Raw genomic sequence first — 12,982 nt, forward strand, 5'->3', positions numbered from 1 at the left:
AAAGGAAGAGAGACAGAGAGGTAAAGGAAGAGAGAGAGAGTTAAAGGAAGGAAGGAAGAAAAAGAAAAGGATGGAAGAAAAAGGAAAGGAAGAAAAAGAAAAGAAAAGAAAGGAAAGGAGAGAGGAACAATGCTCCCTCTAAAATGAACGCATCGGCATGAGCACGCTGATCACAACATTCATGTCCCGTTCTGGACGTGACTGCTATGGAGGCCTGTGCAGCTGGAAAAATGTTGCAAGGGAGTGTTGGGGCAGCTTCAGTATGATTGGTTGGACAGGCAAGATAGGGAGAGGTACATCTCCTCTCTCACCCTTGCCATAGAAATGGGTGAGGTGCTGACGGCTCATTGGAGGGGCAGCACACAGAGCTGAGGCAAGGGCTAACAGAGAGCACAAGCAGTCTAACATAACGCAGTTATAACACAAAATTCAAGTTGATAAAATTAACAGATTAAATATTGAAAAATATGAAAGGATGGAAACTCACCAAACCCAGCAATGTCTAGAACTCCTATAAAGAAACTGGAAGTCTCAAAGGGGAAACATTGATTGACCCGCTTCACCACGTGGTCAAACAGATGGCTATAAACTGCCTTGGCCAAAGCTTCTCGGGCATTATTTGCCTGTTCCACCTTTAAGGGTACCCTAAAAAACACCAGAGCAGCTTCCAGTTAGGCAATCAAACAAGTTTCATTCAGAAACCAGTTCCTGTGATGACAGCTACATCTTCTCAGTAGTATTGAGCCTGTATAAATGCTAGAATTTTGAGCTGTTCCTTTGTTTATTCATTGGCCCTCCATCATTACACATGGTGTCAATGCTTAGATTAGATTAGATTCCCTACAGTGTGGAAACAGGCCCCTCGGCCCAACAAATCCACACCGAAGAGTAACCCCGCCCAAACCCCTTTTCCCTCTAACTAATGCACTCTACACTACGGGCAATTTCGCATGGCCAATTCACCGAACCTGCACATCTTTGGACTGTGGGAGAAAACCGGAGCAATGATCAATAAAATGCAATGATCCAAATAGAATGTTCTCAGATGAATTGCAACAGAACACCATAGTAATTCCTTACAAATTATCACAATTTTTTTCCCCAAGTGGCATATTTAATATATAAGTAAACAAGATAACTAATCCTCTCATCAACACACCTTTGCAATTTGAATGATGAAAGTGAGGTCAAATATAATCATAGTCCATTCCTAATTCTATAAGTGAGTCTACATTTGACTGGACGATGACAGTCAATAAATTAAAAGTAAAATTGTCCACATTAATTATAAAACATTAAGATTAAATCAAATAGATTTTTCCTCAATTATTTAACTACATATACATTTTAAAACAAAAACAATACATGCTGCAGAAACTCAGCAGGTCTAGTAGCATTTCTAGAGAGAAAAACAGAGTTAATGTTTTGAGTCCATGGATCCTTTTCCAGAATTCCAAGAAAGGGACCCTGGACTTAAGACACTAACTTTTTTGCCTTCTACAATTGCTGCCAGACCTACTGAATTTCTCCAGCATTTTGTTTTTGTTCATCATCTGCAGTCCTTGGTTTTTATATTCTCACAATGAACAAGCTGCTTGTTTGAAGCTGTCACAGAACCAAATTATCAGAAAAAAAATCCAAGGGTAATTCACTATCATTGGATACTTCAATGGAGACCCTTTGAGACACTCAAAGACAGCATATTTTAGCAGCACTCACTGTTAATAAAACAAGGAGAGAATAAAATTCTCTGATTAATTGGAACATTGTTTTTAAAAGAGATCAGACCAATGTTTAATAACTCTGTTCAAACCTCGCTCATGACACAGTTGGCATATATTCCAAACAGTTCTACAACCTCCATGAAATGACATGTTGCTCAAAGAGTAATGTTTGAAAAATCCGCAAGCAATTTTTAAAAACATTCCAGCACAATTTAAAAATGCCTCTTCCTGGAAAAAAGGTCTGAACCACCACTCTCCTCTACCTCGCCGAGCTCATCCTCGCTCTGAACAATTTCTCCTTTAAATCTTCACACGTTCTTCAGTTCAATGGTATTGCCATGCATATTTGCATGGTCCCTGGTAATGCTTGTCTTGCTTTTGGCAGCGGCGGGGGGGGTGGAGGTTACACATGGAACATTCATACCAGTCCGATTCTGGCCCCATCCACAACTCTTTCTCTGGTATGTCAATAACATAGTCAGTGCTCCTTCCCTCTCGTCTGGAACTGAAAAAAAGTTTATCAATTTTGTTTTTAATTTCCCACACTGCTCTCACCTTCACTTGATCCATCGCTGACACCTCTCTTCCCTTCCTCAACTTCTGTTTCCATTTCTAGAGATAGACTGGACACTAATACCCACTACAATCCCACCAACTCCCACAGTTACCTTCATTATACATCCTCACATCCTACTTCCCGTCAAGATTCTACTCCATTCTCCCAGTTCCTCTGTCTTCATCACATCTGTTTTGATGATGCCAACTTCAACAAGGGGGTCTTCAAAATGTCCAACCTTCTTCCTTAACTGAAGATTCCCACCACAATGGTGGATAGGGCCTTCAGCCATCTCTGACCCATCTCTCACACTTCGGCACTTCCCCCCTCCCCCCTCTCTTCCCTCCCACACAGCGATTGGGTCCCCCACATCCTCATCCACCATCCCATCAGGAACCACATCCAGAGAATCATTAGCCACAATTTCTACTAACTGCAGTGGGACGCCATCACCAGATGCATATTCCCCTCCCTTGTCAGGGCTTCGCAGGAACCACTGCCCTCCACTCTTCCTTCACTCCTAACACAGCCCCACAAAACCTTCCCTTGTAATCGCAGAAAGTGTAACACCACCTGCCCATTTACTTCCTCCATCCTCAGTATCCAAGGGCCCAACACACCAGCTAAGTGATGCAGAACTTTACCTGAATTTCATTCAATCTAGTCTGCAGCATTTGCTAATGACAATGTGGTCTCCCCTACATTGGGTAAGTGACGAGTAGACTGGGTGACCACTTTGCAGAACATCTGCATTCTGTACAAAAGAAATTACTTGAGTTTGCAGTTGCCTGCCACTTCACCAGACCAAGTTCCCTGGCCAACACCTCCATCTCAGACTTGCTCTAGCACTCCAGTGAAGCCCAGCACAAGCTGGAGGGACACCTCATTTTCTGCTTTGAGACTGTGCAGCCTTCTGGACTCAATATGGAGTTCAACAATTTTAGGGCTCGAGTATTTTCTCCTGTCCTTACCGCAACCCCACACACTAGGCCTTGTAATCACACAGGTTGCTATGACAAAAGAAAGCCATTGTCAGCCACTAACGGACCCCATTACCAGCTATTTATTCTCCCAGACTAACCGTTACCCATTCTTTTGTATGCCCAACTGCTTCGCTCTGTCAGGGCTCCATCTCCAGCTATCATTTACTACTGCCCCTCCTCTCACCCCATCTTCAGCACACATACCAACTTTTTCCCAGCTACCATCAGTTCTGAAGGGTCACTGGACTTAAAATGTTAACTCTGCTTTCTCTCCATAGATGCTGGCAGACCTACTGAGTTTTTCCAACAATTTTTGTTTTTGTTTCTGATTTCCAGGATCCACTTTGGGTTTTATTTTTGATGTTTGAAAGGCCATTTCAAAAAAAGGAAAGAGATCAAGAAGCAGATAGGATTGATGAGGGAATACCACAACTTCTAATGCGATTAAAATAGGGATCCGCAGGTGGCTGGAACTGATGGCTGGTAGGCCTGGTGAAGGTTACAGAAGAAAATTGAGCCTGAAGCAATTTTATAATCATAATGAAGAAAACAAGCATCCCATCACATCACAGTGAAACCATAACGAGTCTAATTTGGATAACCCAATGCTGCGATTCTGTTGAAGCTGTGAGCCATTCCCACAAGAGGAATCAGGGATCCAATAAAAGACAGAATACCTGTGAGAAGCCAAACTTGTGCCAGTTTATCAAGTCTCTACATCAGACAGAGTCAAGTTAGGAGTCAAAAGTGTGGCACTGAAAAAGCACAGCAGATTAGGCAGCATCCGAGGAGCAGGAGAATTGACATTTCAGGCATAAACCCTTCATCAGGGATGGGGTTATGCCGGAAACATCTATTCTCCTGCTCCCTGGATGCTGCCTCACCTACTGTGCTTTTCCAGTGCCACACTTTTGACTCTGATCTCCAGCATCTGCAGTCCTCATTTTCTCCTAGAGTGGGGTTAGACCAGACTACAGTGCAGAATCACAATGATGACCCTCAAATGTACAGAGGGATTGGCACGATGTGGTGAAATTTAATGCACCATTCGACCTTAAGATCCCTCTGTGAAACAATGCAAGTATGGCTGAAGAGACTGACAATCCTCAGGAGTCTGAAGAATGTCTGCCTGCTGACCATCTGTTTCCCTGGCTGAACTCACACAAGATGTCAAAATTGTAAAGTGGGAAGAGGATATTCATTGCTACAAGGCTTTGAGAAATGACTACAATTAAACTATTTCCTTTAATTCAATGAAATAGCAGATGGTGCAGGCAACCTCTGCGTGGCAATAAGTCCATGATACCCAGTTGCCATGGAGACAGATGCTCAGATCAAACTCTATGGAAAGCAAAGTGTTGATTTTAACAACGAGACAAAGCAAAAGGCATCTGACCTTACCACTACATCTACTGATTCAGAAACTCTGGACCGAGAAAGCAAGTGCGTGAGCGTGTGGAGTAAAGAGACAGACAAAAAAAAGATAAAAAGAGGTACATTTTGATAGCCACCAGAAACAAGGTCGTAATAACTTATTTGCTAGTCAAAGAAACAGGATATGTGGAGAGATAAGACAACTAGAAGACTTAACTTGGTGTGGCTGGGGTAAGGTGTCACCATAGTGCACCTTGCAGTTGCAAGTTGTTTCAGGGATTCTCAGAAGACTGAAGGTTATATATTGAACATTATGACTCAGCAAAACAGGGAGAAGCACGCCTGTTGGAAAGCAAGAAAAGCTTTTGACTGTTTCCAGGAAAGGGTGCAATTCTGCAGCGGTGTAACATAAATGCAATCAAGGGTTTTTGAGCATGTTAGGAAGTTAAGGAGATATTCAAATCTGGGTAGTGTAGTTTAACAATTTGAATATTTTAGTCGATCACAGAATTCAAATCTCTTTTGAGAAGAGATTAGTTTTTCTAGCAATTGCAACAATGATGACCCTCAAATGTACAGAGGGATTGGCACAATGTGGTGAAATTTAATGTACAGGGTTGTGAATTGGTACATTTTGGAAGAAAGAGAAATGAGGCAACGTACACTGAAGCTTTTAACATTTATAATGACTGTAATTTGAAACAATTAATGGAATTGCTTTCTTATGGCACATTTAAACTGAGCTGGATATTAGGACTCATTGTGGCAATTTGCACCTCCTCGCCTTAGTGTTCAAATTTGAATTGCTGTGACAGAGATCTGATTGCAACGTTTTGATCAACTGTTGGCAATGAACTGAATAACAAATTATATTTATAAAAGGTGTTCTGGGGGAGGGTTGCCAGACCCAAAACGTTAAATTTGATTTCTCCTCATAGATGCTGCCATACCGGTTGAGCTTTTCCAGCAACTTCTGTTTTTGTATATTTATAAAAGAGCCTTTTTCCTTAATGAAACATCCCAAGGAGCATTTTAAAATAAGATATGACACCAATTCACATAAGGAGATATTTGGTCAGATGACCAAATGCCTAGTTAGAGGTAAGTTTAAAGTAGCGTGTTAAAGGAATAAAACACGATAGGATGTATCTCGGAGTAGAAAATGAAATCCAGACAGTGGGCCTAAACAACTGACAGCACAGCTACTAAAGGAAGAACCCTTATGACTGGAGATGCACAAGAAGCCAATATTAAACACAGATAATGCAGAGAGTTGTGAGGCTGCAGAAGATTACAGATATAGGGAAGGACAAGGCCATGAAGAGATATGTAAACGGGGGTGAAACTGTTAAAGTAAAGATATGCTTGACTGGGAGGTAATATAAATAAATCAACACACAGATGAATGATAGGAGAATTGGACGTGAGAGTAAGGATTTGGGCAGCAGAGTTACAAATAACTTGAACTTTATAGGGCATGGAATGAGACAGAGCAGCCAGGAATATCACAATATTACGAGGTAGCAAAAGGTGTGGATTGTTGCAATTAGTATGAGGTCAGCCAGGTGGACCTCAGAATATTTGTTCCCCATCTGGGGCTGTTAACCTGGTCCAGAGTGTCCTGGCTGACAGATATAAACAGAAGTGCCCACGTAAGTGTTGGCCTTATCCAGCTTCACTTGTTACAGTTCACTGGCCACATGCTGTTTGCTTACAATAATAAACAGGTGTGTTAGGGGTTCTATTCACTCGAGGAGTCAGCTCTGAGCTGGCTGGGTCAGTGTCTTATACTATGCAGGTGTAAATAAAAGGTGATGGGACATCGGCCTTCATGGAGTTATTTCACGGATGCCACAGAAGCTCAGCGCATAAACAAATGTGACATCAAGGTCGGTCCATTACCAGGATATTGGCAACAGCCAGACACAGTGAAAGTTATGATTTTATTGGTAAGTCAGACATTAAAGATGGTGATGAGGGCACAGTTGAGTCAATCAGTAGCTACAGATTTGTTGCAGCAAGCAGAGGGCCAAACATTAGGTATGGCTAGGAATAATGCTAATGCTAAGTCAGCAAGCTGGATTCTATTCATAGAATTCCTACATTGTGAAAACAGGCCATTTGGCCCAGCAAGACCACACCAACTCTCCGAAAAACATTTCACCCAGACTCACATGCCTCTCATTCTCATCCCTATAACCCTGTATCTTCCATGGCCAATCCACCTAACTTACACAATGCCTGGAAACTATGGACAACAGAGCATGGCCAATGCACCTAATCTGTACATTTTTGGACTGTGGGAGGAAGCCACAGCACCCAGAAAAAGCCCACACAGACACAGGGAGAAACGTGCAATCACCTCATACAGTCATTTGAGGCTGGAATTGAACCCGGGCCCCTGGAGCTGTGTGGCAGCAGTGCTAACAACTGAGCCACCATATCGCCTGTAGGACTTGATATAATTTGTGCATGCAATGAGAAATTACAATCTATTCCAAATCTATTTTACGTCACATTATGCTTTCGCCACAATACTTCAGCATATTAGTGGTTTACAAACACTATGAGCAGTACTGAAACAAGGTGGCAAACCAATTGCTTTCCAAGAGATGGATTTTTATTTAGAACTATAAGTAGGCCAAGATGTTATAATAACATCCAACTAGACACAACTACTACTCGACAAAATCACGAATTGAACAGCAGCTTTTTGCAGGTTGCTCCTTCTCAGCAGTTATTTTCACAGAAAGTACAATACAGATCTCTAGTGGCAGTAAATGAGTACTGCATGGTATTTTCTCAAATTGTATCCATTGACTTCCACAAGCTCACCTATTAAAGAGCATCTGTCACATGTCCTATTGCTTGCTTCACATTCCAAATTCTTAACTACTCAACATTAAAAGCCTATACAAAATCCACCCAGATGCATGGTGTAATTATAAAGCAACTGAAAACAGTAAACACTCTGGTTACTGTTAATAACCTTCACAAAGTAAGTATTAATGAACTTCTCCCTTATTTTCAGTATTAAAACCACTTAGTTCTTGAATGTAGAAATCAGGAACGTTAATTGTAAATAAACCAAATCAAATTATGAATTATAACCAATGAACTTGAAATTCAAAGATCAAAGATCAGTGTGTGTCTTGTATCATTGTCTAAGGTCTCAAGAAACAGATTGGACATTTGATTATTTAAGATGAGAAAATCCGGAGCACTGATCAGAAATCTGTACTTAGAAGTACAGATGACCAAATCATCACTACAACAATCTTAAGCCTTACTAAAGCATTTCTCAAAAACACCAGAATTACCGGATTATGGAGCACAGAAGAGTTTACCTACTTGATAACTGTGCCTTTGGCACCTCCAGCTGTGGTCAACATTACTCTAGTGGTCAGACTGACACGCAGGTCATCGCCATCCAACCCCAGCAGTTCAGCACAGTGCTCGAGTGACTGACTTGATTTGTTCTTCAGGACACATCCACCTAACAATTAAAGACTGAAAGTATAGTTACGATGTACACTCCAATATAAATTATGCTCATTATTTTTTTATTCTAATGTTGATAAATTCTCTTCACTTATAAATTTCATAAAAGCTATAGTACATAACAATACAATCAAGCAGATAAGCACCACAAATATATATTTACTTACATTATTTAGTCATTAGAGAGACTAAAACAAGCAAAAACATTTCTTGAATGTGCACAAGAGAAAAAATTTGGATAGATAAATGTGCTACACATTGAAAATATGGTTAAATATTCATTGGATAAATTTCCAGGAGTGAATGGATTCATATTAGAGAGCATTTTGCATGTCCTGAGGAAATGCAATACATCATTTCACATCCAGTTATACAACCTTACAACAACATATTTATTTCAAATGTGAGCAAATAATCGGTTTTTCATGCTATTACTTCAGGGGAAAGATTGCTCACAGTACTCCATTTTTATTGATTGCCAAACATGCATAGTCTCTTGGCAAAGAATAGCTTTTCCATTTAACACTCCATCCAACACTCAGTCCTGCACGGAATTATTGCTCTACGTGATGCATTTCCACCAGGTGATTGTGGAGCTCGAACTCTCAACACCCAAACTCCGAGGTAACATGGACAAATGCTTGAGCCAAAGCATTTATCTAAACAATGAACTAAACTGAATTATTTTTGTTACAGCCATGCATGGAGTATCAGGACACAGGAACAGTAACATTTGTCTTTACTGGTGCTACATATTAATTTTAATTAACATGTATTAGTTATTATTTGTCTTATTTCATTTCCTCTATCACTATTTAGCTCTTTGATTTTTTTTGTTGTTTTTAAAACAACTTCTATTGTAGCTCCCAGTTGCATGAGCAATGATGTATCAGGGTCCATGAGGCTCTTTCCAAAGGATTTGTGGCCTCCTAATGTGAAACCTTTTGTACCTGCCTGCCCTCAATTCCAACAGATTGGCATTTCAACAAAGTGTTCATGCTGTCACACAGAACAACGCAAAGTACCGAAATCTGAGGCTAACTTCTGGGGATTTTAAGATGAGGAGCTACAGATGAAACATCACCAACACCATCTGAATTAGTAAAGTTACTGAAATATCAGAGCCCACCTACTACTTATGAAAATTGAGCAACAATGACTTTAATTTAAAACAAAATTTACATTTAAATACAATGAGTCATAGGCCGCTATAGAATGCATTGAATCCCCAAAATATGGAGACAGACCATTCGGCCCATTGAGTCTACATTGATCATCCAAAGATCATTCCACCCAGACCTACCCCCCTGCCCTATCCCTGTAACCAGTCATCTCCCACAGCTAATCCACCTAAACTGCACATCTTTGGACTGTGGAAGGAAACTAGAGCACCCAGAGAAAACCCACAGACACATGGGGAGAATGTCTGTGTGGTGTTTGCACAGTCTCCCAAGAGTAAAATCGAACCTAGGTCCCTGATGCTATGAGGCAGTAGTGCTAACCACTGAGCCACTGTGCCACCTCACTTAATATGGGTGTGTTTAGACAGCTTTTCTGGTGTTTGAATGATGACTAAGTCAGCAGGACATCATTTTAAAAACTGGAATATCAGGATACATAAAGGGCAGGGTTTGAAGCACCTTGGGGAAATCCCAATTGATTGCTAGTCCATTGCCTTAACCACTCGACATCGGAGTGCACCTGGGAAAATTAACAAACAGTGAATTTCACAACTAATCTTGGAGGAACCAGTTTGGGCAAAGTTCACAACACAGAATCAGATAAGTTAAATGTTGTTTTAAGTCTGTCCAAGAGAAAGGCTGTATTAGTGGGTTCTTTCTTGATTATATGTTTTTGGAGATAAGTCTCTTGATTAAACTTAAAATACAAGCCATAGCTATTAATTTATCCTGGGGCAGTATTTTGTAGAGAAATAAGACGGTGTTATTTTCTGGGTCTGTAGATTATGAAGGAGCAAAAATGGCCTTTGCAGTGATATGTACTTCTTGTCAGATATGGGAGTTTAAAGAGAGTTTAAGGGTTACTGCGGATTATATCTGCCATAAATGCTGTTGGATGCGAATCTTATCAGATCGAGTGGATTGGTTGGAGAGACAGATAGAAGCGATGAGGAATTTGCAACAGCAACAGTATGGATGGCAGTTATAGGAAGGGGAGGGCGGGGGAGTCTCAGATAGAGTCACATAGATGGGTTAACTCCATGAAGGATGAGAGAGGTCGGCACCTAGGGCAGGAGTCTTTTGTGGATATATCCATTTCAAACAGGTATGTTGTTTTGGAAAATGTAGGGGGTGATGGATTCTCAGGGGAATGTAACACGAACAGCCAAGTTTCTGGTATTGAGACTGGCTCTAATGCAACAAGGAGTACGTCGGCTTCCAAGAGATCAATTGTGTTAGGGGATTCTGTAGTCCGAAGTACAGACAGACGTTTCTGTGGCCAGCAGAGAAACAACACAATGGTGTGTTGTTTCCCTGATGCCAGGGTCAAGGATGTCTCAGAGAGGGTGCAGAATGTTCTCACGGGGGAGAGGGGCCAATAAGAGGCCATTGTCCACATTGGAACCAATGATATAGGAAGGGAAAAGGTTGAGATTCTGAAGGGAGATTACAGAGAGTTAGGCAGAAATGTAAAAAGGCGGTCCTCAAGGGTAGTAATATCTGGATTACTCCCAGTGCTATGAGCTAGTGAGGGCAGGAATAGGAGGATAGAGCAGATGAATGCATGGCTGAAGAGCTGGTGTATGGGAGAAAGATTCACATTTTTGGATCATTGGAAGCGGTTTTGGGATAGAAGTGACCTGTACAAGAAGGACGGATTACACCTAAATTGGAAAGGGACTAATATAATGGCAGGGAAATTTGCGAGAACTGCTTGGGAGGATTTAAACTAGTAAGGTGGAAGGGGGGGAGGGAACCCAGGGAGATAGTGAGGAACGGTCAGGGCAGGCAGGGACAAGGTAGACTAATAAATTAAACTGCAGTTATTTCGATGCAAGGGGCCTAACAGGGAAGGCAGATGAACTCAGGACATGGTTAGCAACATGGGACTGGGATATCATAGCAATTACAGAAACATGGCTCAAGGATGGGCAGGACTGACAACTTAATGTTCCAGGATGCAAATGCTACAGGAAGGATAGAAAGGGAGGCAAGAGAGGAGGGGGAGTGGCATTTTTGATAAGGGATAGCATTACAGCTGTGCTGAGGGAGGACATTCCCAGAAATACATCCAGGGAAGTTATTTGGGTGGAACGGAGAAATAAGAAAGGGATGATCAACCTACTGGGATTGTATTATAGACCCCCTAATAGTCAGAGGGAAGTTGAGAAACAAACTTGTAAGGAGAACTCAGCTATCTGCAAGAGTAATAGGGTAGTTATGGTCAGGGATTTTAACTTTCCAAACAACACAATGGCAGTCCCAGTCGATAAGGGTTTAGATGGAGAGGAATTTGTTAAGTGTGTACAAGACAATTTTCTGATTCAGTATGTGGATGTACCTACTAGGAAAGTTGCAAAACTTGACCTACTCTTGGGAAATAAGGCAGGGCAGGTGACTGAAGTTTCATGGGGGAGCACTGTGGGGCCAGCGACCATAATTCTATTCGTTTTAAAATCGTGATGGAAAAGGATAGACCAGATCTAAAAGTTGAAGTTCTAAACTGGAGAAAGGCCAATTTTGATGGTATTAGGCAAGAACTTTCAAAAGCTGATTGGAGGCAGATGTTCGTAGGTAAAGGGACGGCTAGAAAATGGGAAGCCTTCAGAAATGAGATAACAAGAATCCAGAGAAAGTATATTCCTGTCAGGGTGAAAGGGAAGGCTGGTAGGTATAGGGAATGCTGGATGACTCAAGAAATTGAGGGTTTGGTTAAGAAAAAGAAGGAAGCATATGTCAGGTATAGACCATTTAGATCGAGTGAATCCTTAGAAGAGTATAAAGAAAGTAGGAGTATACTTAAGAGGGAAATCAGGAGGGCAAAAAGGGGACACGAGATAGCATTGGCAAATAGAATTAAGGAGAATCCAAAAATATATTAGGGACAAAAGGGTAAGTAGGGAGAGAATAGGGCCCCTCAAAGATCAGCAAGGTGGCCTTTGTGCGGAGCCACAGAAAATGGGGGAGATACTAAATGAATATTTTGCATCAGTATTTACTGTGGAAAAGAAAATGGAAGATGTAGACCGTAGGGAAATAGATGGTGACATCTTGCAAAATGTCCAGATTACAGAGGAGGAAGTGCTGGATGTCCTGAAACGGTTAAAGGTGGATAAATTCCCAGGACTTGATCAGGTGTACCCGAGAACTCTGAGAAGTGATTGCTGGGCCTCTTGCTGAGATATTTGTATCATCGATAGCCACAGTTGAGGTGCCAGAAGACTGGAGGTTGGCAAACATGGTGCCACTGTTTAAGAAGGACGGTAAAGACAAGCCAGGGAACTATAGACCGGTGAGCCTGACCTCAGTGGTGGGCAAATTGTTGGAGGGAATCCTGGGGGACAGGATGTACATGTATTTCGAAAGACAAGGACTGATTAGGGATAGTCAATATGGCTTTGAGCGTGGGAAATCATGTCTCACTAACTTCATTAAGTTTTTTGAAGAAGTAACAAAGAAGATTGATGAGGGCAGAGCAGAAGATGTGATCTAAGGTTCCCCATGGGAGACTGATTAGCAAGGTTACATCTCATGGAATAAAGGGAGAACTAGCCATTTGGATACAGAACTGGCTCAAAGGTAGAAAACAGAGGGTGGAGGTGGAGGGTTGTTTTTCAGACTGGAGCCTGTGACCAGTGGAGTGCCACAAGGATCGGTGCTGGG

General features: G+C 41.5%; 1 protein-coding gene across 8 annotated transcripts in view; it reads right to left on the reverse strand.

The window, feature by feature from the left end:
* Window positions 1–12,982, reverse strand: part of LOC122552951 (unconventional myosin-VI) — a 252,618-nt gene that overhangs the window by 79,715 nt on the left and 159,921 nt on the right. For all 8 annotated transcript variants that reach the window (XR_006312565.1, XR_006312566.1, XR_006312567.1 and 5 more), the window contains exons 12-13: window positions 7,989–8,133; window positions 488–645 (exon numbers count right to left, since the gene is read on the reverse strand). Coding sequence is in view for 5 of the 8 variants with exons in the window: in XM_043696242.1 (XP_043552177.1) it covers window positions 488–645; window positions 7,989–8,133 (303 nt within the window). In the remaining 3 variants the exon portion in view is untranslated. The remainder of the gene's footprint in view (window positions 1–487; window positions 646–7,988; window positions 8,134–12,982) is intronic.

The sequence above is a fragment of the Chiloscyllium plagiosum genome, chromosome 9 (assembly GCF_004010195.1).
Source record: "Chiloscyllium plagiosum isolate BGI_BamShark_2017 chromosome 9, ASM401019v2, whole genome shotgun sequence".
In the NCBI taxonomy this organism is placed as follows: Eukaryota; Metazoa; Chordata; class Chondrichthyes; order Orectolobiformes; family Hemiscylliidae; genus Chiloscyllium; species Chiloscyllium plagiosum.